Here is a 27,436-nt window from a genome sequence, read left to right on the forward strand (position 1 = left end):
CGCGGTTTCGCCGGCCGTTCCCGTTCCCGCGTGCCGAGTAGGGGCAGCGTGCAGAGGGGTGAAAAGCCCCAAATGCCGCAACAGAAAAGCAGAACAGGAGGCGGCAGCAGCTGGTGGATGGAGCCTGCGGCCTCGTCCCCCGGGAGCCGGCGTGTGCTGCGCTCTGGCAGATGCCATGGTCATCCCAGGAGGGCCGGGAGCTGCCGATGATGCCCCAGCTGCAGGGCCGGGGCCGGCAAACCTCGGCACTGGGAATAGGCGAGCGCTCGGGCTGCGGGGACGGAGCTGCAAAACCTGGAGCCGGCAGTTTGCTTCGTGATGAAAACCGCCAGCTTTGGCGGAACGAGGAGGCTTTGAACAGATCTCTCTCGATGAAGCTTTCGGAGACAAGTAGGCAGAAGAGCGTGTTTGGAGCCGGGCGCCACGTCCTCCTCCAGCATCGCTCAGTATTTCATTTTGGAAAGGCTCTAGCGAGCAAAAATGCAAAGGGAGAAGTTTTATTCCAAGGGAAATGTCACTGGCGGGGGGAGGATGGGGAGACGTGCTGCTTTCTGGAAAGTTTTCTACTTTGTAGATTTTTCTTTAAGACGGAAGCGTCAGCTTTCCTCCCAGCTCCGAAGCATCGTAATTACGGTGGGGTCGGGCGTCTCATTAATCACCCGCCGCCGTGCTGGGCGCCCCGCGGGAGCGCTGGCGTCGGCAGGCTGCTATGCCTCCCGCGCAGCCCCGCGGCGGCGGATAAAAGCCGCGGTGCCCCGCTCGGGCAGCCGTCCCCGCGCCGTCCCCGCGGCTCTGCCCCCTCCCTGGCTTTGCTTGCGGCGGAGTCAGGATGGCAAAAAACTCTGCTGCATCTCAGGGCTCGGTGGGAGAAGACCACGGATTCCTCCCCCCGTGCAAAAAATAGAGCCCTTCCTGGTGTGGTTTTTATTATTATTATTATTTTTTCCCTCCGTGCGTATGGGGTTCTCTTCCTCGGCCGGCGCGGGGGCTCACCGGCGCTGTCTCTCCCCAGGTGCCCTCGGCGGCCGGCGATGACCGACGCGGTGCTGGGCGGCGGCGCGGACCCGTGGATGTGCCCCAGCGAGCGCGCCATGTCCCTGCGCGCCAGGTAAGGGGAGCGCGGCAGCCCGGAGCCGGGATCCGGGATCCGACCTCCGGCGCCGCTCGCTGACCTCCCTTCCCTCTCTTTCCTCCCGCCTGCCAGCAGTGAGAAGGAGCCGTGAGTATCCCGCGCGCACTCCGGGCTTTAAAGTCGCCGGTGGCGTTTAACGGCCCTGAAAGACGGGGGAAAAGCTTGCTCTGGGTGTAACGAAGGCGGTTATTTTCGGGAAGCATCACTCGGGGTTTAATGGGTTTCAGGTTTTCTTTTTTTCTTTTATTTTTTTCCTCCTTTTCCCCCGCGGGAGGCTGCGGGGCTTCCCGGTGGCTTTGCGGCAGGGCGGCTGCTCCCGCCGCGGCGTTCGCCGGCCCCGCGGCTGGGGTGCCCTGAGGACGGGCGCAGCCTTGCACGGGCAGGAGCGGCGCGGGAAGCGCCAGCAAAGCCGCTGGTTGCTTCGCTTGAAAATAACGATGATAATTTTTGCAAAGGAAATTGCTTTGCTCTGTATGAAGCAGGTTCCTCTCGCTTCCTCTCGTTCTCTTTTTTTCTAAATTTCCTTTTGCAAGTGTTAATCTTGCCTGGCTATAAATGAGACGTCACCCACTCACCCCGGCTATATTTACTTTTCGCGATATGCAAACTGCAATCGAGGGACCCGCTAATGTAAAACCGCGACCTTCCGAAAACGCCTCCAGGCGGGCGGCATTTGGAAGACGCGTGGCCTTTTGCATGATGGCAGCACGGCCCGGCAGGAATTCTGCCCTAAGGAAATATTATAAAATGGGAATTAAGCCGCGGCTGTCGTGCAGCATGTGCGACGTGCACGCCGAGGCTGCGATTTCTCTTCCCCAGCCCCGTCCTTCCCCGGCGCATGTCCGTCCCTCCGTGCCCGACCCTGGGATGGATTTATGGATGGTGCTTGCTGCTCCGGCTGGGGAGATGTGTCCCCGGTCTGGGCTGTCCTGCCTCATCCCGAAACCTTCAATATCCCCCGTTCCTCCGTGTCCTTAGGCCGGCGGTGACCGGCCCGTGCTTTGGTGCCTCTGGCAGCTGCTTGCCTCCACTTAGCAAACCCCAAACAGAAATGGGTCCGTGTCCGAAATTCCTTGTCCGAAAAAGGTGCTTTTGGTTGCAATAGCAGCAGTTTTGCATTTGCGGGTCTGTTTGTTTCCCTCTCCCTGGAAGCCTCAGTGTAAGACGCTAACAGTATCTAACACGTGCAAAGATGTAAATATGCACAAATTATTTTTTAGAAATCTTCATTTTTAAGAATTGGAGACGCCTGTGCTGCTGCTTGCTCAGGCTTCCCGCTGATGTTGCTGCCCCTGCGGAGGGGGGAGCGGCGGCGGCTCCTCTGTGCGAGCGCCCGCACGGGGACGGAGCGTGTCCCGGGGACGGAGCGTGTCCCGAGCCCCCGGGGCTCAGCCGAGGCCTGGGCCGCTCAGCACGCGGCAGGATCGGGTTGCCGGCCTTGTTTAAAGCTGCTGCTTGGCACTGACCTGGGAGCAGCTATCGGGGATATAGGGTAACTTTTGGTTCGTTATGCCTGGTAGCGCAAGGAACGGGCCGGTGCGCTGGGCAGGCCCATCCCGGCGGGGAGGAGGGGAAATGCTTGATTGCAAAACAGCTTGGAGGCAAATGGGCAAATTCCTGCTTTTTTGCTCGGTTGGAGCACCCGAAGCCTGGCCAGGTGGGTGCTCGCCTGGCCCTGCAAGACGGGTGTGCGAGCTGCGGGGGACGTGCCGGGGCTGTTCCCATCGACGGCCGCTTCTGCACCTCTGGGACGCTTCCCAGGGTGGGAGCAAGGGATGCAGACGGGTCCCAGTTTCAGCCTCGTTGCTGACAGCACCAGACAGTAACTGCGAGTGAGACGGCTGCGGGCTGGAGCTGGGGGATGAATACGGGTCGCCACGGCCCCGACGCCGGGGAGAGGAGCGGCAACCGCAGCGGGGATGTCGGCGCGGGAAGAGCCCCTCTGCTCCCGCCCCGCCTGCAGGCTCGCTCGCCCCGGCCCGGCGGCGTGCTGCCGAAACGCCGGGCAGGCGACGGCCCCGGGCCGCCTCTGGGCCGTGCTGTTTGCACCGTGCCGGAGCCCGTCGCTTCACGCCAAATGCCAGCGACCTTCTCCAAAGTCCCGCTCCGGCTCCTCCTGGCCACTCCCTGGCAGGCCAATGAGTATCCGTGTCTCCGTAGGACGTGCAGACCCCGGCGAAGGACTCGGGGCTGCCGTGCCGGGGACCGCGGCGGCAAGGATGCTCGCCCCGGGAGCCGAGACCCTGGGTGCTTGCATGAGAGGTTAGGGAACCCCGGAGTGGGGAAAGCAGGTGCCGTACCCAGGAAAAACGGAGCTAGGAGCCTCTGCCCTGCTGACACAGGTGGGGATAATCAGGCTCCCTGGCAGAAGCGAGCTCGGAGGACGGCAAGGTAACGTACTGATTTTTCCTGGTGTTGGGAATTTGGTGCCTGGTGGTCCCCCAAGGTGCACACGTGTGCGTGCACATGGACATGCACATGGACATGCACATGCACGCGCACACGCTCAATCCAAGCCTAAACACCGCGCTCCCATTGCAGCTGCACATCTGTCCCTCCTGCTGGGACGGGTCTAGTTCTTGCTGCCGTTGGGGTCTCGGTCTTGCCCGGGGCGGCTCTGGCCCTGTCCCCCGTCCCATCCCGTCCCCCCTCACTGCCGCCTGTCGCCCGCAGGGTCCCCACGGGATGGGCGGTCCGGGGCGCCCAGCCCGACCGGCAGCGGAAGAACGAGGAGCTGACGGATGAGGAGAAGGAGATCATCAACCGAGTGATCGCTCGCGCTGAGAAGATGGAGGAGATGGAGCAGGAGCGCATCGGGTAAGGCAACGTCCCCACGCTGTGCCGCGGCCTGGGCTGATGCTCCACGCGGGAACCCCCGAGCCGCAGCCTTTGGCCTGCCCGTGCCTCCGATGGGAAACGGCGGCAGGATGCGGCTGGGTTTCGAGGCGCTTCCGCAGAGGCGGCTCCGTTGCTCCGGGGTGGCGTGTTGAGCCGGGGCGGCTGCAGCGGTTCCCGCGCGGTGTCGGAGAGCAGCGCTTGCGCGTCCTCTCCGGGATGCACCCGTGCTCGCCGCCGCTCGCTAGCCTCACCGGGCTCGCGGGGTTTCGGGCCAGAAGGGATCATTAGTAACGTCTCGTTTGGTGGAGCGAAGCCGCTGCCGCTTGTCCTGCCCCGCGGCCGAGCACCCGGCGCGCAGGCGGAGCTGCGGCTCGCCAAAGGGAGCAGCACGGACAGATCCATCGCTCCCTCCGGCTGCTTGTCCCAGCGGTTAATTGCTCCTGCGGCCCGAAAGCTGAGCCCTCCGCTGCCGGAGCGGCCCCCAGGGCTCCCTGCCTTCGGGCTCTCCCGGCCCGGGATGGAGGCATGGGGAATCACGGAGTCGGGATGCGACCTCATCTGCTTTTAGCGCATTCCTGCCCTGCCTGGGCAAAGGTGCCAGGGAAAATAATAATAATAACAATAGTTAGGTATTGGACTCGCTCCGCCAGGGATGGTTTAGCTGCGGGAGCTCCGTAATCCCGCTTGTCAAACGTGGCGCCGGGTTTCGTTACAGAGCATCGCTTTATTCCTGCTGGGCTCGGATGGCCGCGGCTTTTTCCCTGCAGGGAATGTGCTCAGGCCCCAGCAGGTCAGCCGGGGCGTGCAGAGCGAAGGCTGGATCTCCGGCGAGGATATCGCTGCGTGCAGTAGGATATTGTTATATGCAGGTGCTGGTTAACAGCGTGCTGCAGTACGGGCTGCGCTTTGGTGGCGCCCGGTCCCGCGGTGCTGCAGCCGTAGCGTGCGGATTCATTCGATAGCTGCAGCCCCTTCCCTCTCGGAAGTGCTCGATTTACTTACGTATTTTTAGAAATTCTCTGTCGGAAGGGGTCTGCGGTGGCTCCGGCAGCTCGATGTCCCCTCGAAGCCCCGTCCCCAGGCGCTGGGGGCGAGCGGCGCCCAGCGTGTTTTGGGGAGGGCTGCGGGGCTCGATAAGGCGCTGCTCGTTTTGCCTCGGAGCGACTCCCGAGCGGACGATGGTTGCTCTAAAGCTGCAAGGGGACATTTGCATTAACACGGGCAGCGCTTCCAGCTTGCACCCAGAAACCAGTGTAAAGTAACTGTGAAGGGCAGAAAGAGACTCGGGGTGGTTCCTTCTCAAAAAGTGCTTCCAAACTGTGCTGTTTGCGCAGCTCTGCTCATTACCGGCCCGGTCAGACCTGCTCTCAAATGTGACACATTACGCTTAAGGGAATTCTGGTGGTGGATATTTTCTTTCCGTTCAGGAGCCCCTCGGATGTTATCCAGAGTAGCTGCTTGTAATACAAAATCATCCTGGATTGCCAGGGTGGCCTCTTTCAGGGATGCATCGGTCACGGCCGTATCGCTTGGTCGGACACGGCTGCTGGGACCACCACGGATTTTCTATTCCCCTAACAAAAAAAGGGAAGACCCATTAAAAGACTGATTTTGGCTAATATAAAGAATAGCTTCTGTGAAGCGACTGCCCCTTCCAAAGGGGGAGTCTTCGGAAGTCGTCTTTGGAGTCGTCTTCATAAATCGCGGTGGATGCGTTTGAGCGTCGCAGGTGACGCTTGAGCAGCCGTGCAGGCGTGAGCTGCAGACGGGTCTCCTTGCTCCCTGAAGTCCTTCCTGACTTAGCTCCCTCCCTCCTCCGTCCCCAGCCTTCCCGTGAGGCGCCGACTTTGCCGGCCGGCGCGGCGCGGGAGCGGATCGATGATGTTTGTTGAGAGGATGTTTGTGCAACGGGGCTTCGTGTCGAATGCAGCTCAGGTTAATCTAGCGAAGGGTTATTTTCAGCATCGGTGTGGCCAGACACCCACGGGAGACGTGATCTGGGCGCTTAGCGGCGCTGCAGGACAAGGCCAGGTTTCCTCACCTTTTTGCTGGGTCACTGGAGAGGCCGAAGGGATAACAGGAGCCGAAAGCCGGCGTGAGCAGCGACGCAGCTGGAGCGCCCTGGGCTGGGCTTCTCCAAGGGCTTCGCGGCGGCCGGGCACTAGGACATCCTCGGGGCCGCTTTAGGGTCCCAAAACCTGCAGGGAAAGGGGTCCGCGGAGGCGGCGTCCGCCCCGCCGCGCTCCCGGGGCAGATCCAGCCGCGGGCGTGGGCGACTCTGCTCATCCTCCTTCCTCCCGTCGGGCTCTCCCAGCCCCTCGCCCCTGCTCGGAAAGCGCCGGTTACCGAGCGGGGCTGCGTTTCGATGGGGTATCGCCTGGGTGACGCTGCAACAGATGGCCGAAATCGCGGGGGATTAAGTTGTTAACCCTGGTGAATGACCGGCGGCGGAGACGCTCTCTGGGGACCGCGGTCTCGTGTTTTCTTCCTCGCGTTCAGGCGACACGCAAATAAAAGCGGGGCGGGAAGGGCAGCTCTGCCGGCGGCAGGCAGGAGCGTCTCCTGCGATGGCAGCTGCGAGGTTCATTCCCGGCCGGAGACAGCTCGCGTTCTTCTGGAATTTGGGATTTTTTTTTTTGTCTGTTTTTCCCCAAACCTGCCGTCTTGTTTCCGAGACCCGGACGAACCTGCAAAATAACAAACCGACTGCAGCGCAGCGCAGGGGGCAGCAAGCAGCTGGAACGACGCGCCAGCGTGAAGCGGGATCCTTAAAAAGCTCCCGAATCCCCCCGACCTCCTCAGGTGCCTTCCCGCCGTAGGGAGGGCTTTGAAAGTAGACCTGCAAAAGCTCAAACGGTGCTTTACCTTCGGTTACCTGTGCGCGGGTCAGGAAGAAGGTTGCTTCTAAATTTTTATCCTGGTTTTAATTATGGTTTTTTTTTTTTTTTTTTTTAAATCTGTAGCTCAGCTTTTTTTCCTTGTCTTTTTATACCATTAAAATTAACTTTAATTGAATATTCAGACCTTTAAGGCACATGATTTCCCCATGGAAGCAAGTCATTGCTTAGTTCTGGAGTCAGTTCCTGACCTCTTTAGTGTTTTACTTTAATTTCTGTTTTCCGTATAAACTGTGGCTTTAATCCCCCCCCGGGCTCGTTCCCGCGCCGGCGCGGTGAGGCTTTGCCTTGCCGGCCAGGTCCTTCTCCCCGCCGCCCGGTTTACGGTGCGCGCTGCGTTGGACGTCCTCGCCGGCGCCGGTTCAAACCCGCGGGGTTCGCCTGCAGCCATCCGTTTCTGCACGGTGGCAATGGATGTTTAAACACAGCCAGCTCCCGCAGGCCTCTCCGACGCTACGTCTGGAGCCGCAGGACTGTCGGTGCTTAACAGCAGCCCCTCGCTGTCCCTCCGGATTATCGCTGCCCGAAAGCAGGAGGGAACGGTGCCACGGTTGCGCTGCCGATTCTTTCCCACGTGCTGCCCCAGCTGCTTCCCCGGAGCATCGCAATGCGTTTAACATCCTCTCGGCCGGCGCGGGAGAGCGCGGCGTGCGGGAGATGCCCAAGGCGGGAGCGTGGTCCCGGAGCTCGCCCAGCCGCGAGGTCTCCTCCCAGGTCGCGCTTGCTGTGGCTCCTCCGGACTGAGCCCGGTGTATTTATGGAGCCGGGCACACGCGGAGGCATGCGGTGGGAAGTGAGGAGTATGATGGTTAGTTCATATGCAAACTAGCAGGATGGACAAGTGGCACCTAGGGGCAAGGGAGGGAAAAGCCCTTGGGAAGGCGGAAAGCCTGCGCCCGGCTACGGGCAGAAGGAGGCCGCCGTCCCCCGGGCAGCGGTGCGCGAGAGCAAGGGAGCCCTGTGGCAGTTCCGGGCTCCGCGACCCGGCAGGGAGCATCAGCCGGACACGGGGGCGACGCCGGATGATCTTGCTTTTAAACACTATCAACCCCGTCATTAGACGGGGGAGCTGCCCCTTTGCACGGACCCCGACCCACGTGCGACGTGTCGCTCAATGAACTCGCCGCGGGAAACCCGGCCTTCCCGTGCCTGGCGATCCTCTTAACCGGGAGCTTCCCAGGGCCCGAGGACGGTGTCCAGCGCAGGGCCGTGGGCTCCTTCTGCCGGGTTTGCGCCAGGACTTGAGTTTTGCCTCCTCGTACGCTGCTTTCATGAAAGCATTTGAATCGGAAGCAAAACCGGCTTTCTTTAGCTTGAATAGATACTGTAATTAGGCACGTGCGCTTCGTTTCGAGCCGGCGCCGCAGGTGCGCGTATGGGCTTGCTGAAGATCCTCCCCTGGTTAAACACCAGAGCAGCCTGTGCTCTTGCCTAAGGAGATGCTTGTGGCGAACGAGGGACTGGGAAAGATTTTGCAGCTAAATAACGAAGCTCTTGAAATGCAAAGGCGTTTTTTTTTTTTTTTCTTCCCGCTTTGATTGTGCCATTTGTTCTAGTTTCTATAATAAGTTTGTTTGGGCTTGCAGATTTCCAACTGGAAGCTGCCTCGCTTTGGAGCAGAGCTCTTGCAGCACGGGGGAAAAAACGCAAAAGGCACGGACCTGCACATGTGCTTGGCTGCTAGGAAAATAATGGGTTTTGCCAAAAAAGAGGGGGGAAAAGAAGTTTCTCCTGGCCAGGCGGGTCTGGATGGTGCCTGCAATGGATGGGGCGGTGTTGGGGCTGCGTTCCCGGGTCGGGAGCTAGCGCACCTCTCCAGGAGCAGCGGTTGATTTAATTTCGTTTCAATACCAAGTGCTGTGGGAATGGCCGGTTTCCTGGGTTTAGCTGGAATAATGTTCACCGCTGATGCGGTGCAGCTCGCTCTGGGCGCTCGGGGCAGCCGCAGCGGCGTGCGGGAATGACGCCCTCCCGGAGAGCGGGACTCGGAAGCAGCCTCCAGGTTAAGAGCAAAGGCGAGCGGCGTTAAAGCACCTCGCCGCCATCGGAGGACGTTATTCCTCAACAGGTGCCATTTTCTTTGGAAAGCCTGTTTTCAGGCTGGGACTCGGGATCGCTCTGTTTGGAGCGGCCGTGGCGGCGCTCGCCTTATGTGCATGGAGGCTCGTATAAAACCATTGGGAGGTGCTGGCAGCAGAGCCTTCATAAATTCGAAGCTGTCATAAGGCATGTGGGAAACTGTCTTTTAAATGTCTTGCTTTTTTAATGCATGCCGTGTTAGCGGCTTTGCCGGATTTGGGTCACGCTGCAGTGGGAGCGGATAAAGGCCCCGCGGGCAAGATTTTCTGAAATTCTCTCCCATGTGGTTATCTGGTTTTTCCTTCTTCCTTTTTTTCTCCTTCCTTTTTGAATAGCATAAATAATGCTGCTTTTTTTTTTTTTTCCTTTCACTCTAGTGCTATTTTTAGGGCCAGGATTCTGGGCTAACTGACTGTATAATTCACCACCAGCTCTCCTGGGCTTGGCGAGCAACCTGCTTCCTCTAGATGGGCTCTGCAAGCTGCTTTTGCTACCGCTCTTCTTTCAGAAGTTGCTTAACTGTGTTTCTTTTTTCACCTTGGTAGCAAACGGATGCGTTTGTGTAGTTTGTTCTCCGGGGGGCTCTTTGCATTCTCCTCAAAGGGCTCGGAGTTTCCGTAAAGTGAACCACGTGCCCTTTTTTCTTAGAAAATGAGAAAACCGATTAATTCATTCAGTCCTCTTGCCCAAACCCGTCCGAGGTTTCTTCTCCCGCATCTTTTGCAGGCCGTAACGAGGACTGGGTGAAAAAAGCGGTTTCACGGATGCCAAAAACCGCTTTGCAGCCAAGGCGCGGGCTCGGAGTTTTGGCGCAGGCGTGCGAAGCTGCCCGGCCAGGCTCGCGGGGCCGGCACCGTGGCGGGGCGGCAGCGCGGGAGCGGGATGCTCCGCGGCGGCAGGGTCTCGCGCGGAGCAGACGCCCTGCGTGACGCCGCGCCGCTCGCTCTGTGCCAGGCGCCTGGTGACCCGCCTGGAGGACATGCGCCGCAGCGTGGCGGGGGACGGCGTCAGCCGCTGCATCCTCTGCGGGGAGCAGCTGGGGCTGCGGGGCTCCGCCAGTGTCGTCTGCGAGGACTGCAAAAAGGTGAGGCGTCCCCGCGGGCTGCACGCGCGGCCGCGAGCGCCGCGTCCCCGTCGGCGCCTCGGCGCAGCAGAAGCGGCCGAGCGCAGCGTCCCTCTGCCCGAAACGGGGGTTTTGCTGGGGGTTTGGGCGATCGCTGCTGTTCGCGCGGGGAGAGCCGGGGTTCGACCGGCTCCCGAGGCCGGGAAGCGGCCGGCCACGCGGCGCTGTGCTCTGTCCGCAGAACGTGTGCACCAAGTGCGGCGTGGAGACCACCAACAGCCGGCCCCACTCCATCTGGCTGTGCAAGATCTGCAGCGAGCAGCGGGAGGTGAGTGGCGCCGGCGCCTCCGCGGCGGCAGCTTTCCCAGCCCCGGATCGCCGCAGGGCGTTTCCGAGCCCGGCTGCCCGTCCCTGCTCTCCCCCAGCCCCTCCGCACCCTTTAAACCTTGCCCAGTTATTCAAGCCTGGTTCTTACGCGGTTCCTTGCTTTAAACAAAGATAAAAACGCCATTTTTTCTTGAAGAAGAAAGCTCGAGGCTGCAAGGAGGCTCCTGGCTCTCGTAGCTCCCCGTCAGCTGCCGCGCGTAAAAGCCGGGGAGTTAATTTACCCAAAAGGCGCCGCTGGTGCTGCGGGGCGCTGGCCGGACGGGCGGCGAGCCCCCGGGGCACCGCGGCGGGGTGACGGCTGCCGGGCTCTGCGCCCGCCTTCGTTAGCGAGCCGCCCGCGACGAGCCCGGCGCCCACGGCCCGCTGCCTGCCGCCTCCGCAGGTGTGGAAGCGCTCCGGCGCCTGGTTTTTCAAGGGTTTGCCCAAGCAAATGCTGCCGCAGCCGATGCCCATCAGCAAGAGCAAGGCGCCCGCCCCGGCGGAGCCCCCCGCCCAGGAGCCCAAGCTCTCGCCCCGCGCGCCCGGCCGAGGTAGGTGAGCGCGGGGCGCCGACCGCCTCCCGCCTCCCCCCGCCCCCGGCCAGCCAGAGCGGGGACGAAGCGCTGGGTCTGCCAGCGACGATTTGCAGGGACGAAGGGCGTCCCGGGGTGGTGGGGTGGGCTGCAGCCCCTCCGCGAAGGGCTGGTGGGTTTTGTGCGAGGGTGCACCCAGGGCGCACGATGCTCGCGCCCATGGGCTGGCGTTTCACTGCCTGTCGCTTTCCCTTCGTGCTCCCAAGGCCAGGCAGGTGCTGGGCCCCCAGCTGAGCCGGACTCCGACGGTAAGGACCGACGTTTGATCCCTGCCCTGTGCGCCGGCCCGTGCATCCCCCTCGGGTCCTCCCGCTCGCCGCAGCCCCCGGTGCACGGATGCTGCTCCCTGTCCTTTCCCCCTTGGCTGCTTTTGGTGCAATCCCTATGCGAGGATGGGTGCTGGCGGGAGGGGGGCGGCGTGTGGGATCTGCAGATCTTGCTGCTCCTCAACCCTGCTGCCGGCACCTGCAGACAGGCCGGACCCCGGGAGTGGAGGGTCGGGAGCCGCCGGCTCCTCCGGCACAGCTGTGGGGGCTCAGAGCGGCGCCGCTGGGCTAACCCGGTCCCAGGGACCCGCGGAGCCCCCCGGCCCCCTTTTCTCCAGGGGCTGCTGCCGTTGCTGCCTCCCGGGAGGGCGGCTGCGGAGCCGGACGGCTTCCTGCTGACGTCCCCCAGCGCGCGGGGAGCGGGTTATTCTGGGGCTTTCCCGCCTACTGCGCGCTCCTCAGCTGAAACGCTGGAATTCAAAGCGCTGAGCAGGATCGCCTCCGTGGGTGTTATTTCCTGGTGCTGATTTACATGTTCTTCGCTGTATTTTTCGGGTCATTTAATGGAAGTCCTTAGAGAACCTCCCCTGGAAACATCTGGAGGTTGGTGGGTAGCACACAAGCGCCTGCACCCCTGGGACTCCCCGTGCCGGTGCCCCTGTGGACCCCGCAGCTGCAAACCCTCCTCCTCCTCCTCCTCCTCTCCCCTTCCCCCTGGCTGGCTCTGCGGAGGAGGCAGCAGCAGGCAGGAGAAGCAGGTTTGTCCCCAGGCTAACGACAGAGCCGCTCCGGAAGAGCGCCTCCGTGCCATCGCTCGTTTGTCCCAGGATTTGTTGTGACAGCTATAATGCAGCTGTCAAACAAACTGCCCGCGATGCCCGGAGGGCTCTCGTGGCCGTTCCTGGAGCCGCGGGCGCTGCAGGTGTTGGGGCTGGGCAGGAGAGCACCCGCGGGCCGGTCCTTCCCCATGGCTCAGGATGCTGCCGCGAGCCTCTCCGCTGGCCGAGGGGTCGCTCCCCGTGCAGATGCCCACATCCCTCCCTGAAGGTTTTTGGCAGCCCAAACCCGAAGGGGAGCAGCGCGCGGGCAGGCTCCCTGCGACAGCTCGCGGCCCCGCTGCGCCCGGGGACGGCCGTTATCCTCCCACACAGCAGTAGTTGGGGAAACCACTTAATTAAGGTTCTCTTTAAACGCAGTGGTAGCTTGTGCTGTTGAGCTTCCCGGCCCTTAAACAGCCTGTTCTTATTAAGCTGCCGGCCTGAGAGCCAGGCAGGGTTTATCACAGCTCCGCGGGGCCCCTCCTGGTCATCAGCATGCTCATAACATGCCAGTGATTTTCCTAAGGCTCCCCTGGAAAATTATTTATTACATTGCTGTTCTGAGTGACAGGGCTCCTGGTTTTCCAAGCCTGTTTCCCCTCCTCCCTCGTGTTTAGCACCGTGGCATTTTTATCTCCCCCCCCCCCGCATCCGCAATCTGTTGCATTTTGCTTTCTCCTTGTGCCCGGTGACCCTGAGAGCTCAGTCAAGGATAAACATCCCATTTATGTCACGGCAAAGATTTATACCTGCCGTCTCTGGCACGCGCCAGGTGAGCGCCGAGACCTTTCGCATCGCATCTGTGGGTTGCAATTTATCAACAAGAAGTGGGTATCAGCATCCTCGCGTGCGTGGCCGTGATTTATCCGTTCGGACTGCCAGCGCGAGATGGATGCAAACAAGAGACAGAGGCAGCTGTCATAGTTGTCTTGCTAATAAATGGAAGATGATAGGGACAAAGAAAATACGAGGCCCCTGTCCTGGGGCCTGCACGGTTGTAACTCCGGGTGGGTCTGAGTGCCGCGGAGCAGCTTGCTGATGTCTCTGTCCTTGCATTTCCCCGGTGCTGTTGTGCTAGTGCTCTCGGCTTCCCTTTGGCTTTGCAGATCGTGGTACACGGGCTCCATGGGGCAGAGACGTTCCTCTGCCTGGCGAGGTGCTGCCCCACGTGTGCCGAATGGCTTGAAACGTGTGATGCTGCAAAGCTTCCTCCTCCTCCTCCTCCTCCTCCCGGTTGCACCAAGGCCAGACCGCATCCAAGCCGCTCTTCTCGCGGCCGGTTTTGGGGCGCGTGAGCGGGCGGGCGGTGCGAGGGGAGCGAACCTCACTGCTGTTTTATTGCTCTCTCTCCCTGCAGGCACCGAGCCGATGGCAGGCGCCGCTGCCCGGGGCAGCCACGCGGCGCCTGGCCGCAAGCCGGCCGAGGCCCGGACGGGACCGTGCGGCAGCGAGCACGCGGGCGGCGACACCGAGAGCCGCGACTACTCCGCCGAGAGCGGCGTCGGCAGGAGCCCCGGTGAGAGCCGCGCCGGGCAGCACTCGTGTTCCCAGCCGGCGTCTCCCCTCCCGGCATCGGCCCGGCTGCCGATGCTCCCGGCGCCTCCTCCTGCAAGAGGAGTCAGGCGGCACGAGGGGGAGGCTGGCGCGGCCATCCGTCCTCTGGAGCCGCCGCAGCGGGGAAGGGGAGAGCGGGGGGGCGCGAAGCCGGCAGCCGTCGCGCCGGGCTGGTGTGCGCTCGCAGCGTGACACGGAGGGACCCCGGGCAACCGCACGTTGCAGAGTCCCGGCGCCGGCTTTTCCGGCGGGTCACCTGCTGTTGTGTGTGAGCTGCGAGCAGCTGCTTGGCAGGATTTCTGGAAGGGAGGATCCCGGGATGCTCGAGGGATCCAGGGGACGTGTTGGAGGGAGGTCCCGGTCCCCAAGGCGGGGGGATGGCTGGGGAGGGGAGCTCCGGGTTTGTGCTCAAAGCAAGGGGGTTCTTGCCTGCAAGCCCCCTCGCATCCCCTCCTCTGAGCTTTGGGCACAGATGTGCCCCGAATCGCAGCCCTGAAGCGGAGGCATTTTGCAGTCTTGTCCGTGAAGGGTTTGGAGAGATGCTCACTCCCGGAACGGGATGCGGCTGAGCCTGCATCTTGGGATGGAGACAGCTAGGTCTGTTCTCCGCTCCGCGGTAGATTGCAATAGGCTTCAAGGTCTTTGGTGGCAAATAACTATTCTGCTCCGGGGAGGAGGGCAGGCCCCTGCTGCACACGCTGTGCTCCCCTCTGCAAGGGGGACTATTACGGCCCCTAAAAGGGCATTAAATTGAAAAGCCCTGCGTGCGATGCGAGAGCTCCAGGTGAAGAGCGGAGGGGGCTCAGCTACTTTACTAGGCTAATTTTAAACAGAAATGAGATGTAACAGAGTCAGGACCGTAAGCCAAGGCATTTTTCACGCCGTCACGCCGCCTCCTCGTGTGCTGAGGCAGGCATGTGCCCAGCAAGGCCCTGCTTAATGAGCACGCGTGGGCCAGCCCCCTCCGGCAGCAAGCTCGGCGCTCCGCTCTCGGAGGCCCGGCTGTTGATGCCGCTCGGTGTCGTTTCTCATTTCATGAAAATTTAATGTGCTCCGAGCTATTGTAAATTGTTATGATACGAGCGGATGACTGACAGCATATGCCAGTGCTTGTCAAGGCCCGAATCCTCCCTAGGTGCTTCTGTAAGTCGAAAGGCAGTTTCAGAGACTTCTTTTCATCTAGCAGCTGAGCTTGCAAATTTATTTGGTAAAGCTAAAAGCGTCTGGAAAATGTCCAAGTCCTCTTTAATTCCTTGAGTAAGAAAGGAATTTTTAATTGCAGAATAGTTAGAGGCGTTTTGTGCTGCCCTGGTTTCTGCCGGCGGGAGTCCGTGTTTTGCCATTTGGATGACTCCGAACCCTTCCTGCGGGCGGTGGGGACTGCAGCAAGAGCTGCTGGGAGCTGGGGCTGGCAAGCGCGCGGAAGGTTGCACGGACATGGAGCTCGACCCGGTGTTTGTCCAAGCTTTGCTCCAGGCTGCAGCTTTGGATGCCGGCAAGCCTGATGGGTTATGGAGCCGTAGCGTAGCTCTGGCGGGGGCTGCGTGGATGCTCCTGGCGTGCTTCAACCGAGAGGTGCGATATGCCCGTGCTCTCAGGGTCACGGGCCTGCTCCAGACACTGCTATTTTTAGGCAGGAGGCCAGGGAGGTGGTGCCTTGGAGGATGCATCCGTGCCCTGTCCTTGCCTCGACACGTGCACACACACCTGAGGCTGGGGGAATATTGTGTAAATTGTCCTGGGGATGCTGAGGCAGGTTTGCAGGCGGATTTCAGCATGGCCTTGCTTTAAACGGCTGCTTAAATCCATCCTGATGTAAAGAAGCGCCACAGACCTTAAGCATGTGCTTGTGTTCAGGCATGTGTTCAAATGCCTCTCTGAGGAGGGATGCTGTGCGGACACGTGCAGCCAGCTGGGGAGGAGAAATGCCACCAACACGAGTGGTTGCTCCAACCTGGTGTAAGGAGGGAAGGGGTGTCAATCCTGAATTTTCCTTGCATGCCACCTGGGGGTTGAAAATAGGAAAGGAAAAACAGAGAGAGAGACTGAATCGCTTGGGCGCTGCTCAGGGACGGTGCTGGGAGCAGGGACAGTGGTCATTGCTTGCGTTGCGCTCGCTTGGCTTTAGCTCCCGTGTCCTGGCGAGGGGGACGAGGATGGCTGAGGGCTGCGTCGTGCAGAGGGAGCAGGGATGATCTGCACGGCGCGGCCGAGAATAGCGCGGACGCAGGGGCTGCCAGCCCGAATTAGGCTCCGGGTCGGTGCTGCTGCCGGATCGCGCATGTGACGGCGCCTGGCAGCAGGTGTCTGGCAGCCGAAAGCATCCTACGTGCCTCAGAGCCCCCAGCCAGCTCGTCGAGGCCGCTGTGCATCGGTAGAGGTGACCTGTGCCGCGGGCTCGGTCGGGCGGGAGAGGAGCATCCGCATCCCGGCGGACGGCAGCGCTGCCCGCTCCTGCTGCTCGCCTGCCAGCTCGTTTCGTCAGCGCCGGCTCGGCGTTTGTCCCTTTTATCCGCAGCACAGGGAGGTTTTGGGCTCTTTTGCAGCCAGATTGGCGCAGCAAGGCCTCCCCCTAGCGAAACGGCCGCCGCCGGAGCCCGCGCCGGACCCTCTCTGTGCCTTGCTGGCCCCCAAAGTGTGCAGGGACCCCAAAGCAGGCAGGGGCTGAGCAGCTGCCTGTTGGCCGATGCCCTCTCCGTCGGGAAGCGGCAGCGGGAGCCGGCCTGCCGCTGGCTCCGGAGCGTCCAGCTTGGGCCTCCTCCGTCAAAGGCAGCGAGGGGCCGTCGTCGGGGTGGAGGATTGGGGTTTTTTTCCAGCATGGCATTTAACTCCCACGCTGCCCCAGAGCCGTGCTGGGCTCAGGGGGGGGCGATGGCAGCTCCGCACGCTGCCGTCTCCCTTGAAGCTGCTCTCCCGGCCGCGGGGCCTCCCGGCGCTGAGCCTCCCTTCTCCTCGCAGGCGTGCGGCGGACCAACTCCGTCCAAGCGCCCCGGCCGCCCCCGCCGGCCGCCCCCGGCCCGGCGGCACCCCCAGGTAGGCAGCCGCGGCACCCCGGCATGGCGTCGCTCCCCGGGGCGCGTGAGGGGAGGAATGACGGCGGCCGCCCCGCTAACGCCGCCTCTGTCCCCCAGCTCCGGCGGCGGCAGCGGTGGGAAGGCCAGGCCCCGCGGCGGCCGCACGGTTCCCCGAGAGACAAGGTACGAAATGGCGGCCGGGCGGGCGCGAGGGGCCGGGGGGAGCCGAGCGGGCCGCGCTCTGACTGGGGGGGGGTCTCCCGCAGCGAGCCCGCCGCCGGCACCCCCGGAGCCGACCCGCGCTGCCGCCGCCGCTGCTGTCGCCACCAGGGACGAGCGAGGAGGGGGCTACGCCGGGATGCCCGCCCGGGAGGAGAGGCCGCCGCCACCGCTGCGGCAGCCCCCGGCCTTCCCACCGCGGCAGCCGCCCCCGGAGGAGGAGGAGGAGGACGCCAACAGCTACGACTCCGACGAAGGCAGTACGTACTGCGGACCCGCTCCCCATGCCTTTTCTTGGCGTAAACCCCGGTTTTTGGGGCAAGGCGGTGGCTGTGGGACCGTGACTCGAAGCGTAAGGTCGTGGGTTTCCAGCAAGGAGTGTCTTGCGGGGGTTGCTCTTTCCTCAATATTTTACACCCAAAACGCTCTCCTTCCCAAGTAAATGACTGCGGTGTTGGTCCTCCGGCTCCTTCGAGTTCCTCAAGTGGTTTTAACGCCTGGTAAATAAGTAACTGGGAGAGGACTGGGCTGTTTTGTGACCGCTTTCCACTAAGCGGAAACAGCAAACCCTCCCCAAAAACGCAGCCTCTGCTGCTTTGAACGATTCAGCGCTGAGGAAGGAACGCGAAGGCCGAGTGGGGTCTTTAACCCTCGAGCGCTGGGTGTCGGCACGGCGGAGCCGCCGGCGGCCTCGGCGCGCGGGAGCGGGAAGCAGCGTGCGGGCTGGGTCTTGCAGCCTCCTCCGCGCCCGTTCCCCGCCCCGCGCAGCTTGCAGGATCGCGTCTTCAGTCGGTTTTGCACCCGATTATTCAGCTCTGACGCATGCTGTTTTGGGCTGTGTGCTAACACGACCTTCCCATTTCAGAAGGTTTCCAAGGGTGGTTGCATTTCCCCCTCAAAGCATCCTTAGCTGCCAAGAAAGGCCCCCGGATCCATCTCTATAAAAGGCGTGATGGTTTGGCTCATTCATTCACTCCCCTAACGAGTGGGTTAGCTGAGCGAGGCTGAGCATCCGTGGAAAAAGTAGTGCTTTGCATTTCCAGCCTGTTTTTACTGAGGAAGGGAAGAGCTGTTCGAAGACAGAAAAGGGTGCAGAGATCTTGCTCAATTAGGAGCGAATGTACTTAGCTGAGGTTCCGCATTAACTGTTCATCCCTTTCATCCTTTTCTGATGAGCACGCAAAGACAAGTGTGAGCTGGTTTCCAACAGCTCAAAACTTGGCCCAAGTGCTGATCCCTTGGAGCCTTGGGAGATGTTGTCCACCAGAGCTGATACACGTTTGCAAGGTGGTACCGAGTGTGGGGCTGTGCTGCCTCCCTGAGCTACAGCCACGGAAGGTTTTGTTTGTACTGTTGCATTTTTCTTTGCCTGCTGAGTATTAAAGTCAGCCAAAAAGCCACAAGCTGCCCTTCCTGTATCCTGGGCAGGTCTACGTTTGTAATGCTTTGATGACCAGAGCTTATGAATTTGGCTAGATTTATGTGTGGCAGTTTAGCTGATGCCAGTACAGTCTCGCATGCTTTAAATGCCTTTTAAATTTGAACAGCAAATCTTTCTAATTATTACTAATCAGGGCTGATTAAACAGATATTGGCTGGGATTTTAATAAAGTTATATCATCTTCTCTGTCTCCTCTCCATCATTAGCTACATTGGGAGCACTGGAGTTCAGCCTACTATATGACCAGGAAAACAGCTCTCTGCATTGCACGCTCATCAGAGCCAAAGTAAGTGCATGCTTTGGGGAGAAGATGCTTTTCTGCCCGCTGCACAGAGAAGTGTCTTGTCAACCTGCACACGTATGACTATCTGCTAGATAGTCCCTTTCTTTCCTTTGCTTTTACAGTCCTAAATCTTATGTGGTTCCCAGCTCCCCAAGCACAATAGGATTGACAGCAGAGTGGCTGCTTGCAGAGGCTGCTCTGCTGGGAGACCCAGCTCAGTATTGCTAACAGTGAGGAATGGTCTGTATTCCTCTAATCACCGGGTGCCGGAAGGGCCCATTCTCTGCAGTTCTCAAAAAAACTGGGATTGATTGGTTGCAGGCGACCTTGCTGAAATCTCCGTTTTGTGCCCTTACAGGTTGTGGAGGCTTAATGGATAAATGGATCTAAAAAGTGCTAGAATTCCTTACTCTTTCAGGCCACACACACATGGGAGAAGATGGTTATTGCTGGCATCAGAGCCTGAGCTGGCTTCAGAGATGCCACGTGTCAGGCACTGCCACTATGTGTTTGGCCCCTGCCTGAGACAGTCTGTGCTTGGGCTGGCAGGTCTCTGCTCCAGACAGCAGTGCAGTGGAGACCCTCTGTATGCTATAATTTACCCACCAGTGTGCTGAGGCATAACTGACTCCCCACAACTGTCTTGTGGGGCTGCCAAGATGATGTCTGCCCTGATGCGAAGGGTGGATTATAGTAACCATAGCCCTAACAGTTGCTTAAGCTCCTCTGCAAATCATTGTTGTTGTTAACTTTATCTCTTCTATCTACCTGCAGCGGGCATTAGTACAGAGCCAGCATCTACCACCTGCAGAGTGGGTTAGGACTTTGGCACTAAAATTCCAGGGATCTGCTGCAATGATTCTCATGACCTACCTGGCTTTTGTATGGAGCACAAAGGGAAAAAAGAGCAAGCTACAGCTGCTATTCTCTGCACAGTCTCTCTGCTTTGCAGAGTCACAGATGTGCTGGTAGAGCTGCAGGAGGTCAGAGAGCCTGTTGCCTGCTGGAGGCTCATCTCTGCCCTCTCCACTGCTTGCAGTTATTGACTGACCACTTCTGAAAGGCCTCCTCCAGTGATGGGGATGCTGTCCCTCTGGCACGATGCCTTGTCCTGTTTACCCTGGACATGGAGAACAAAGGATTCTCTTCAGCTTTGCAGCAGTCTGCTGTGGAAAGGCTGTAGTGTGTCTTTCTCCTCCTATCCCCAATTTCTTTCATAGGCTAAATAACCCTGGTGAGGTCCCGTCTCTTAACTGCCTTTGGAAGAGCTCCTTTGGGCTGCTTCTCTAGAGCGCTGCCCCAGGCATGTCTGAAATGCTCTGCTCTGAGGTGTTTTGGGGGAGCTCGCCTGCAAGGCTGGCCCTCTCACGTGGCATGGTGTGCAGATGTTTGCATCTTGGAGGTGTTTGCACTGCTCAGGGTCTGCCCACTGAGGGTGACTCCTCTTGTGGGGTCCCATATGACTTCTGGAGAATGTGGACAAGTCTGGCATAGAAAGGACTGTTCTGGGTTACTTTTTCTAGAGCTGGTTTGATTTTTTTTCAGAGGCATCTTGGCACTCACACTTATTCAGGGAGTAGAACAAGGCTTTTTGCTTTCAAAACACATTTTCTGTAAGTCGTTTTATAGTAACCAGTGGATAGGTTTTCCCTCTCCCCTGGCTCTGCTTAAAGATGATTCATATCCAGTGTTTCCTTTATTACCTTTTAGGGCTTAAAACCAATGGACTCAAATGGCCTGGCTGATCCCTATGTAAAACTACACCTCTTGCCTGGAGCCAGTAAGGTAATTCTTTGCCTGACATGGATGCATTTGACAGTAGGTCTGAAAACGGGACAGAGGTTTCTGAAAGGCCTCTGAGATGCCCAGAAATTAATGGAGAGTTGGGAGAAGATCACTGAAGAGCTTTGGGAATCTCAGTTCGCCTGGAGTGCTGTGTCTAGTGTGAGTTTGTATGGGTAGGGGGTGGTGGAAATCGCACTTGTGTGGGAGGATAGGGAGGAATGCAGGGCAGTACGAAGAGAGCAGGTCTGGCCTATTCAGCAGCTTGCACTAGACTTTCTCCCCTTGACTTCTCTGTGCAGTTGCTCAGTGCTGATATTTTACATATGGAAAAATTGTTTGAAAGTTTAATAGCAGACAGCCTTCATGGTATCTCTGAAAAGAGATAATGCTTGGAGACACTTTCACGTACACTAGAGACTTAAAGTGCCCAAGCTACAGTAGTTCATCTGAGGTGAACAAAGCAAATTATTCTGCTTTTCTCTGGAAATCGGGTACAGATGGGCCAGTTTGCCTCCTACAACTATTTAGCAGCATGTACAGGATAAATATGTGCTTCATGACTTGTCTCATTGAAAGAGTAAGTCTTTTTCTGTAGATCTATCTGTAAAGATACCGTATCAGCTTCATTTGGGAGGGATATGAAGTGGAGGCAGGTGAATACAGAGCACAGAAGTTAAATTCAGTGCCCTTTATGATGGTATAAGAGTCTTTTCTGACTGTCCTGTGATTCTTGGTGTGCCACAGTGTCACACAGGCATGGTGAAGAAATGAACGTGGCACAGTTCATCTTGAAAGACAGGAATCTAGTTAGTGAGTACAGAGGAACTTCAGAAAAGGTGACATTGTTAATGCATTGCAAAACATCTGACACAAAATCTAATTATTACTGGAGTTTGAAAGTCAGTTTACTTTGAAACTGCAGCATGTTCTAATTAGAGCTGTAAAAAAATACCCATTAAGTGAGTAAACTCTGCTTTTTTTTTCCCTTCATCAAAGAAAGCTTTATAAATTTCACTCCCCAACCCAGCTAAATTAAACTCAGTGGAGAAATCTTTTAGGGAGAAATGAACACTGCCGGCCCAGTGCCTAAGGAATGCTGTCCTTTTGCTCTGGGGATGCAAAGCTCTCTCCTATAACTGAGTTTTGCTCAGAGGAAGCAAGTGCAAAATGAGGGAAATGGATATTAAAATCATTGAATTGAGATTTACTGGTTTACTTTGTACGCGGAGACTTTTTGGTCACCTTGTCTCATACAGGGTAAATCAAGAAGTCAAGATCTTGGGAACTGCTTTGATTTCTATTGTTCTTCTGTTTGTCTACCCCCCCCCCAAAAAAAAAAAAAAAAAAAAGGGATGTTCATAAAAGACATATGAGTAAGTGATAGAGTCACCCAGAAGTCTTGCTTCACTGGCTGTTTAGGCCACAAGGGCCATTAGTCAAGCTCTGCTCAGCCTGCCCCGGTACTGTGGGTTGTACCTCTGGTGGGAAGCACAAGCAAACACAGTCAGATCAAAGTCTAAAAAAGACTTTGAATCTTAGGTGACATTTTAGTCTGAATGCAACTAATTTATTAAAAATAGATTAAGTTCTCTCTTGTTCAAGTCTCTTTGGGTGAGTAGACCCCAGACAGTCAAAAAAGCCAGAAGGCTAAGGCTCCTGGCCACTGCAGGCAGCTGAGTCCCCTGGGTTTGTTTAAAGGTCTACCTTGTCCCCCTGGATACTCGCCTAGTGTTCATACCTCACTGATACGATGACATTAGCAGATAGCAGTGAAATCTTGCAGAATCCTCCTGGGAGTGTGAAATAGATGTCTCTGGGGACAGCAGCCTTTCTAAGATAATCCCCAGTCAAATCACCTCTCTTTCCCATGCTGTTTTGTAGTGAGCCAAAAGTGATGGAGCTTCTGATTTATACTTCTCTGTCAGAAGCCTAAATTTAGATGGGGATAAATCCAGGCCACTGTGTGTAATTATATTGTGTTTTATTTTAATGCAACAGTCAAATAAGTTGAGAACAAAGACTCTGCGCAATACCCGTAACCCTGTGTGGAACGAGACCCTGGTGTATCATGGCATCACAGATGAGGACATGCAAAGGAAAACACTCAGGCAAGTAGAGGAGATGTGGTATCCCACAGTGTGTTGAGGTGGGACAGGAGCTGTGTGTCTCCTCTGCGCAGGAGAAAATTTCAGCTCTCAGTGCAGAGCATTTCAAGCCAGTCTTCCTCGCAAACACTGGAAGAGGGCACTGGCAGCAAAGTGCAGGTTTTTGACAGAGCATCTGAAAGTGCAGAATTTTGGGTCAAAATCCTTCACGTGAATATGTCGATTTTATTAGTTCTTTTAAAAAGGAAAAGGAAAGTAATTTTGACCCTCTCACTTAATATCAAATTATTGGTGTTACTATTATTCTTATCAGTATGTAGATTTATATATCCCATATATGTGTATTTCTGTACCTGCGATTTGACAGTATCCCAGCAAAATATTTAGATGTTTCTAAAAATGTTCAGCATTTCCTTTCTCTAGGAAATATCAAAACGTTGATTTTTATAGCAAACTAGAAATGCTGTTTTCTGAATGGCTTTGCTTAGAGGAGAGCCAGATGCCCGGAGACTTAGATGTTATTTTGCTTTGTCCACCCCCCTGAGCAGCGATCTTGTAGGAGTGTTTTCTATGTGGATGCTTACGTGCTCCAAAATCAGGTGTTGCTCCAGCCTGTTTGATGTTCACTCTCTCTTTCTTGTTCCCTTCAGGATCTCTGTGTGTGATGAAGACAAATTTGGCCACAATGAGTTTATTGGAGAAACTAGAGTTTCCTTGAAAAAACTGAAACCCAATCAGAAAAAGAACTTCAACATCTGTTTGGAGAGAGTAATACCAGTGAGTTTCTAAGAAACTCTTTTCTATTACCTTTAGTTCTGAGATTGCTAACAAGTGGCATGTGAGGGATCTAGTGGTGAGTTTGAAACTGGTACAATCCAAGACATCTCCATGCCTAACTTTCATTGACATCTTTGAGAGTTGGACTCCCACCCACGTCTCAGGGTCTGGGCTGATGCGACATATTAAGGCCAAGAGACAGGCATGTGGTCGGAATCCAGGGACCTGTTTCTAGTCTCAGTCAAAATGGTGTGAATCTGAAACAAGGAGGTCAGCAGTCCCTTGGATCCAGTGACAGAAACAAAAGGCAGAACTTTGCTCTTGGAGAAGTATCCTAGATTAGAAAAAGCAAATGGAAGAACATGACCTTCTTGAATTTAGAGCGATTAATAGTTAATGTGAAGAGCTCATTTCAGAAAGTGACTCAACCCTTTGGGGATCTCTGTGGTGGCTGAAAATCTTCTGACATTTGCCAGCCTATGCTGATTTATGTTGCTCTAGAGAAGAGGACAGTTTGTTGCCTGTCTGTGCTTTGCTCCCTGGTGCTCTGGGTGATGTGCTAAGTCTGCTGAAGTAGAAGTTATCAGAGTAAAAGAATCTCGATCTGAGCACCCTTCCACTCCTGAGGTCAGTGAAGGAGTTTAGCAGGGCTCCCAATGTCCATGCAGGAGTGTTTTTGCCATAGGGCAATGCTTCTCTCAGCTGCAGTTACTTATGGAAGTCTCTCTGTTCTCTTCCTAACCCAAGATGAAGCGTGCTGGAACAACCGGCTCATCTCGTGGGATGGCACTGTATGAAGAGGAGGTAAGAGGCTGTGATGTCCTCAGAGTGTAACATGCTTTCTGCATGTTAGGCCAATGATCTCTCATGTATGAACCCCTCTTTGTGCCCTCACGGAGGTTCTGCAGGTCTGTTGCAAGTTTTCCTTGTACTGTTTCCTCTTGCCTGCTCTGCAGAGATCACCGGCTGTTGCTGCTATATTTCCGGAGCTGTACTCCTGGGCACCCACACTTAGGGCCCATATCCTGACACCTCCTTTTGCTTCCTCTTGCAGGTAGATCGTGGCGGGGATGTGGAAGAGCGTGGGAAGATCCTTGTGTCCCTCATGTACAGCACCCAGCAGGGCGGCTTGATCGTAGGCATTGTACGCTGTGTTCATTTAGCAGCAATGGATGCCAATGGATACTCGGACCCTTTTGTTAAACTGTAAGTGAAAGCTGGGAATGACTTGATGTCGTAACTCGTGGTCATGGAGTCACCCGCTATCCTTAGGCATAAGCTGACGCACTATTACTGAAACCTCCTTCCAAAATCACACAAGAGAGGGAAGCATTTCCCAGGATGTAAGATCTGAGTCCTCAGCACGGAGAAATGAGTTGCCCTCTGGTGGCGTCTGTCTGGGACGATGAGGCTCCTGCCTCAGACTCTGTGCAGTGGCTAAGGTTAGGTGAGACAAACTCAGGCCTTACATGCATCTCTTCCCTGTATATTCACAAGCGCGCCAACCCACGCTGCTGTGTCTGTAGGCTCAAGCAATGTCTTCAGCATGCTGGTGGAGGGGCTGAACCAGCCAGCCCTGGTTTACAGTAGTGAGCTGCCTCCCGCGCTGTGGGGCTCGGCCCAGCTGCAGTGCATACAGCTCGCGCTAGCTTTCTGCTGATAGAGCAAAGTTGCCACCCATGCTGACTGCTTAAAAATGTAAAAGGTGCCTGTCTCTATCAGTTACTCTGTGGTCACTGCTGTGACAATAACCAGACAGACTGACAGGCAGTGTGGGGGGGGGTTTTGTGGTACCTGTGCCAAAGGCATGCCAGCGCCAGGACTGACTTCCCCGAGTGACAGCTTTGGAGAGGGAAAAATCTGAGCCCCCAGACAGCTCCATCAAACCCCGCTTGGTGCGATGCAGTCACTCCGCTGGCTGGAGGACAGCGCCAGGCTCCCAGGCAACCTGCTGTCCAGTCTGCAGCTAGCAGGATCCAGTCCGCACTCTCTGCTGCAAACAAATCAGCTTCACTGATGCAGACACCAGGGTTTGCGGCGCTTCGTGATGGCAGCGCCTTGCTGCAGCATGGAGCTTGTCTCCTTGAACAGTAACTCTCCTGCCAGGGGTTGAGAGTTGCAAAGGCTGTTTCAGGCGACAGGCAGAGGAACACTTGTTCAAATGGCTCATGAGAACACAGCGGATTGAGGACATTTTAACTTGAAGCTCATAAACTGCAATACATACAGGACCCTGCAATCATTCCAGATTACAGCTGCAGTACATGGTGGCTGCAGATGGGTTTTCTTTGCTGTTTTCTCTTCGTTTTCAGAAGAAAACTTTTTTCTTCCTAAAAGTCCAATAACACTCTTGTTGCTAGTTTTTGCACGTCTTTTTGCTGTTGAGTGGAACTGAGTGGTTTTCCACCATAGTCTCTCTTTTTTTTTTTTAATATATTCCTTTCCCACAGATAGAAAATGCTGGTTTTCCATTTTTAAATCAGCTTCCAACAAGGATCTAATTAAGGCCAACTGTACAAGTTAGTTCTGGGTCTGCAGCCAGACTGCAAAGCAGGAGCCACTAATTTTTTCCATATTTTCTAAGTGAAAACACCTTGGTTCAGCATGCTAATCTGCACTTTGTTAAAGGCTAATGGACTATTTTTAGCATTTTTTTCAAAAATCTCTCCATCTCTGTATGTGTTCACACATTCTTGGTTGAATTTTCCAGCAGCCAAGGCTCAGTGTTCAGAAATGTGGCTTGCCCTTGTGTATTGACAACTAACCTCTCTGCTAATTTTCTATTTCCTGACTATTTCAGTTACTCCACGCTGCTGGCCTCAGTAGTGCCGATGTAGTTGCTTTTGAGCTAAATGCATAGTTCATAGTTCAACTTTACCCTTTTGATCTGTAAAAATCCTTTAACCATTTCTTTTACATGAGCATGGCTTTGGAGAAAACAAACAAACAAACAAAAACTTGGGACCAATGTGCTTTTTGAAAGGAAATGTAAGCGTGCAGGTGCCATACAACAGAAACGGAGGCCAAGGCCCTGGACGGCAGGCTCTCTGCTTTCTAGTTTCTAAACATTACCTGGTTGCTCTGAGCAAGAGACATTCTCCCCACAGAAGTGTTTCTGCTGAGGTCAGCGTTCAGTGTAAAGCAGGTCTTTATGGTTTCCTGTGTGTAGTCTAGCAACCTGGAAAAAAAAAAAAGTATTTGGGATTTTACTCACTTTACATTCATTTTAGATAATTTTAGAAGGTGGGAAGACTGGCTAACCCATTTCTTTTCCTTAAATATCTTCAGTTGTTTTTTTCCAGTTCAAAAGCTCACATTTTTTTTTTTAGCTTACAAGCTCACGCTGTTCTTTCACTTGAGTTTTGAGCTGTTTTCTGTTGCCCCCAGTTGGCTGAAACCTGACATGGGAAAAAAGGCCAAGCATAAGACACAGATTAAAAAGAAAACATTGAATCCTGAGTTTAATGAGGTAAGGATGGATCTAATTTATATATTATTAAATCAACCTAACTATTATTAAATTGTGTGAATGAAGGTGAAGACAAGCTCACCAAGGTTTGGTCACTCTCTCAGGCTCCTTTCCACCTTCTGTATTCAGGAATATTTTAGAAACAAATGAGAAGGGTGTTAGTGAAAGCCTGCGAGGGCAGCCTAATTGAACGGTTCTCATTTTTGGCCTTGTCTCCTGCATAAGGGGGAAATATTCATGCTCAGCTGATCTCAGTAAATCAGTATCTGCCTTGACAGATCTCAGCAATTCATTAGCAGGTAGTACAGGTACACACTGAAACCTCTCTGCTGACTGTATTGCAAATTGTGCGTAACCTTAAATAATGTGGTGTGGTCTGAGTGAGCACCTGGAAGGGGTCCTGTGGCTTGGCCCCGGGGACGCGACTCCCTGAACTGAAATCCCCACATCCCAACTCCACTGTCCTGCTGCTGTCCTGCCTTTCAGGTGCGCCATGTTCAAAGACCAAATTGGCTTCAGCAGTCAACCCTATGAGAAACTCTTGGCAGGCTCTTCTTGCATCTTTAAAATGGGAAGGACCGTATTTAGAGGCTTTGTGATTTAGATGCTGCCTTGACAGGATACTTGCCAAATGCTAAGTTAGATATAAGGAGTCAACTTGGCTTATGTGTTTGTGAGGTACACTGGGAGAAGAGGTACTACAGGAGAACAGCATTTGCTCTTCATTAGTGTATTTG

General features: G+C 56.1%; 1 protein-coding gene across 1 annotated transcript in view; it reads left to right on the forward strand.

The window, feature by feature from the left end:
- Nucleotides 1-1,031: 1,031 nt before the first annotated feature.
- RPH3A (rabphilin 3A) overlaps nucleotides 1,032-27,436 on the forward strand; it is a 28,508-nt gene continuing 2,103 nt past the window's right edge. The window contains exons 1-18 of the mRNA XM_067306905.1: nucleotides 1,032-1,108; nucleotides 1,205-1,219; nucleotides 3,806-3,949; nucleotides 9,901-10,030; nucleotides 10,251-10,337; nucleotides 10,779-10,926; nucleotides 11,175-11,216; nucleotides 13,428-13,568; nucleotides 16,565-16,639; nucleotides 16,738-16,803; nucleotides 16,887-17,099; nucleotides 18,487-18,566; nucleotides 20,274-20,348; nucleotides 22,347-22,456; nucleotides 23,104-23,230; nucleotides 23,978-24,034; nucleotides 24,285-24,436; nucleotides 26,618-26,699. Coding sequence (XP_067163006.1) covers nucleotides 1,032-1,108; nucleotides 1,205-1,219; nucleotides 3,806-3,949; nucleotides 9,901-10,030; nucleotides 10,251-10,337; nucleotides 10,779-10,926; nucleotides 11,175-11,216; nucleotides 13,428-13,568; nucleotides 16,565-16,639; nucleotides 16,738-16,803; nucleotides 16,887-17,099; nucleotides 18,487-18,566; nucleotides 20,274-20,348; nucleotides 22,347-22,456; nucleotides 23,104-23,230; nucleotides 23,978-24,034; nucleotides 24,285-24,436; nucleotides 26,618-26,699 — 1,821 coding nt within the window. The remainder of the gene's footprint in view (nucleotides 1,109-1,204; nucleotides 1,220-3,805; nucleotides 3,950-9,900; nucleotides 10,031-10,250; nucleotides 10,338-10,778; nucleotides 10,927-11,174; nucleotides 11,217-13,427; nucleotides 13,569-16,564; nucleotides 16,640-16,737; nucleotides 16,804-16,886; nucleotides 17,100-18,486; nucleotides 18,567-20,273; nucleotides 20,349-22,346; nucleotides 22,457-23,103; nucleotides 23,231-23,977; nucleotides 24,035-24,284; nucleotides 24,437-26,617; nucleotides 26,700-27,436) is intronic.

The sequence above is a fragment of the Apteryx mantelli genome, chromosome 17, assembly GCF_036417845.1.
Source record: "Apteryx mantelli isolate bAptMan1 chromosome 17, bAptMan1.hap1, whole genome shotgun sequence".
NCBI classification, from domain to species: domain Eukaryota; kingdom Metazoa; phylum Chordata; class Aves; order Apterygiformes; family Apterygidae; genus Apteryx; species Apteryx mantelli.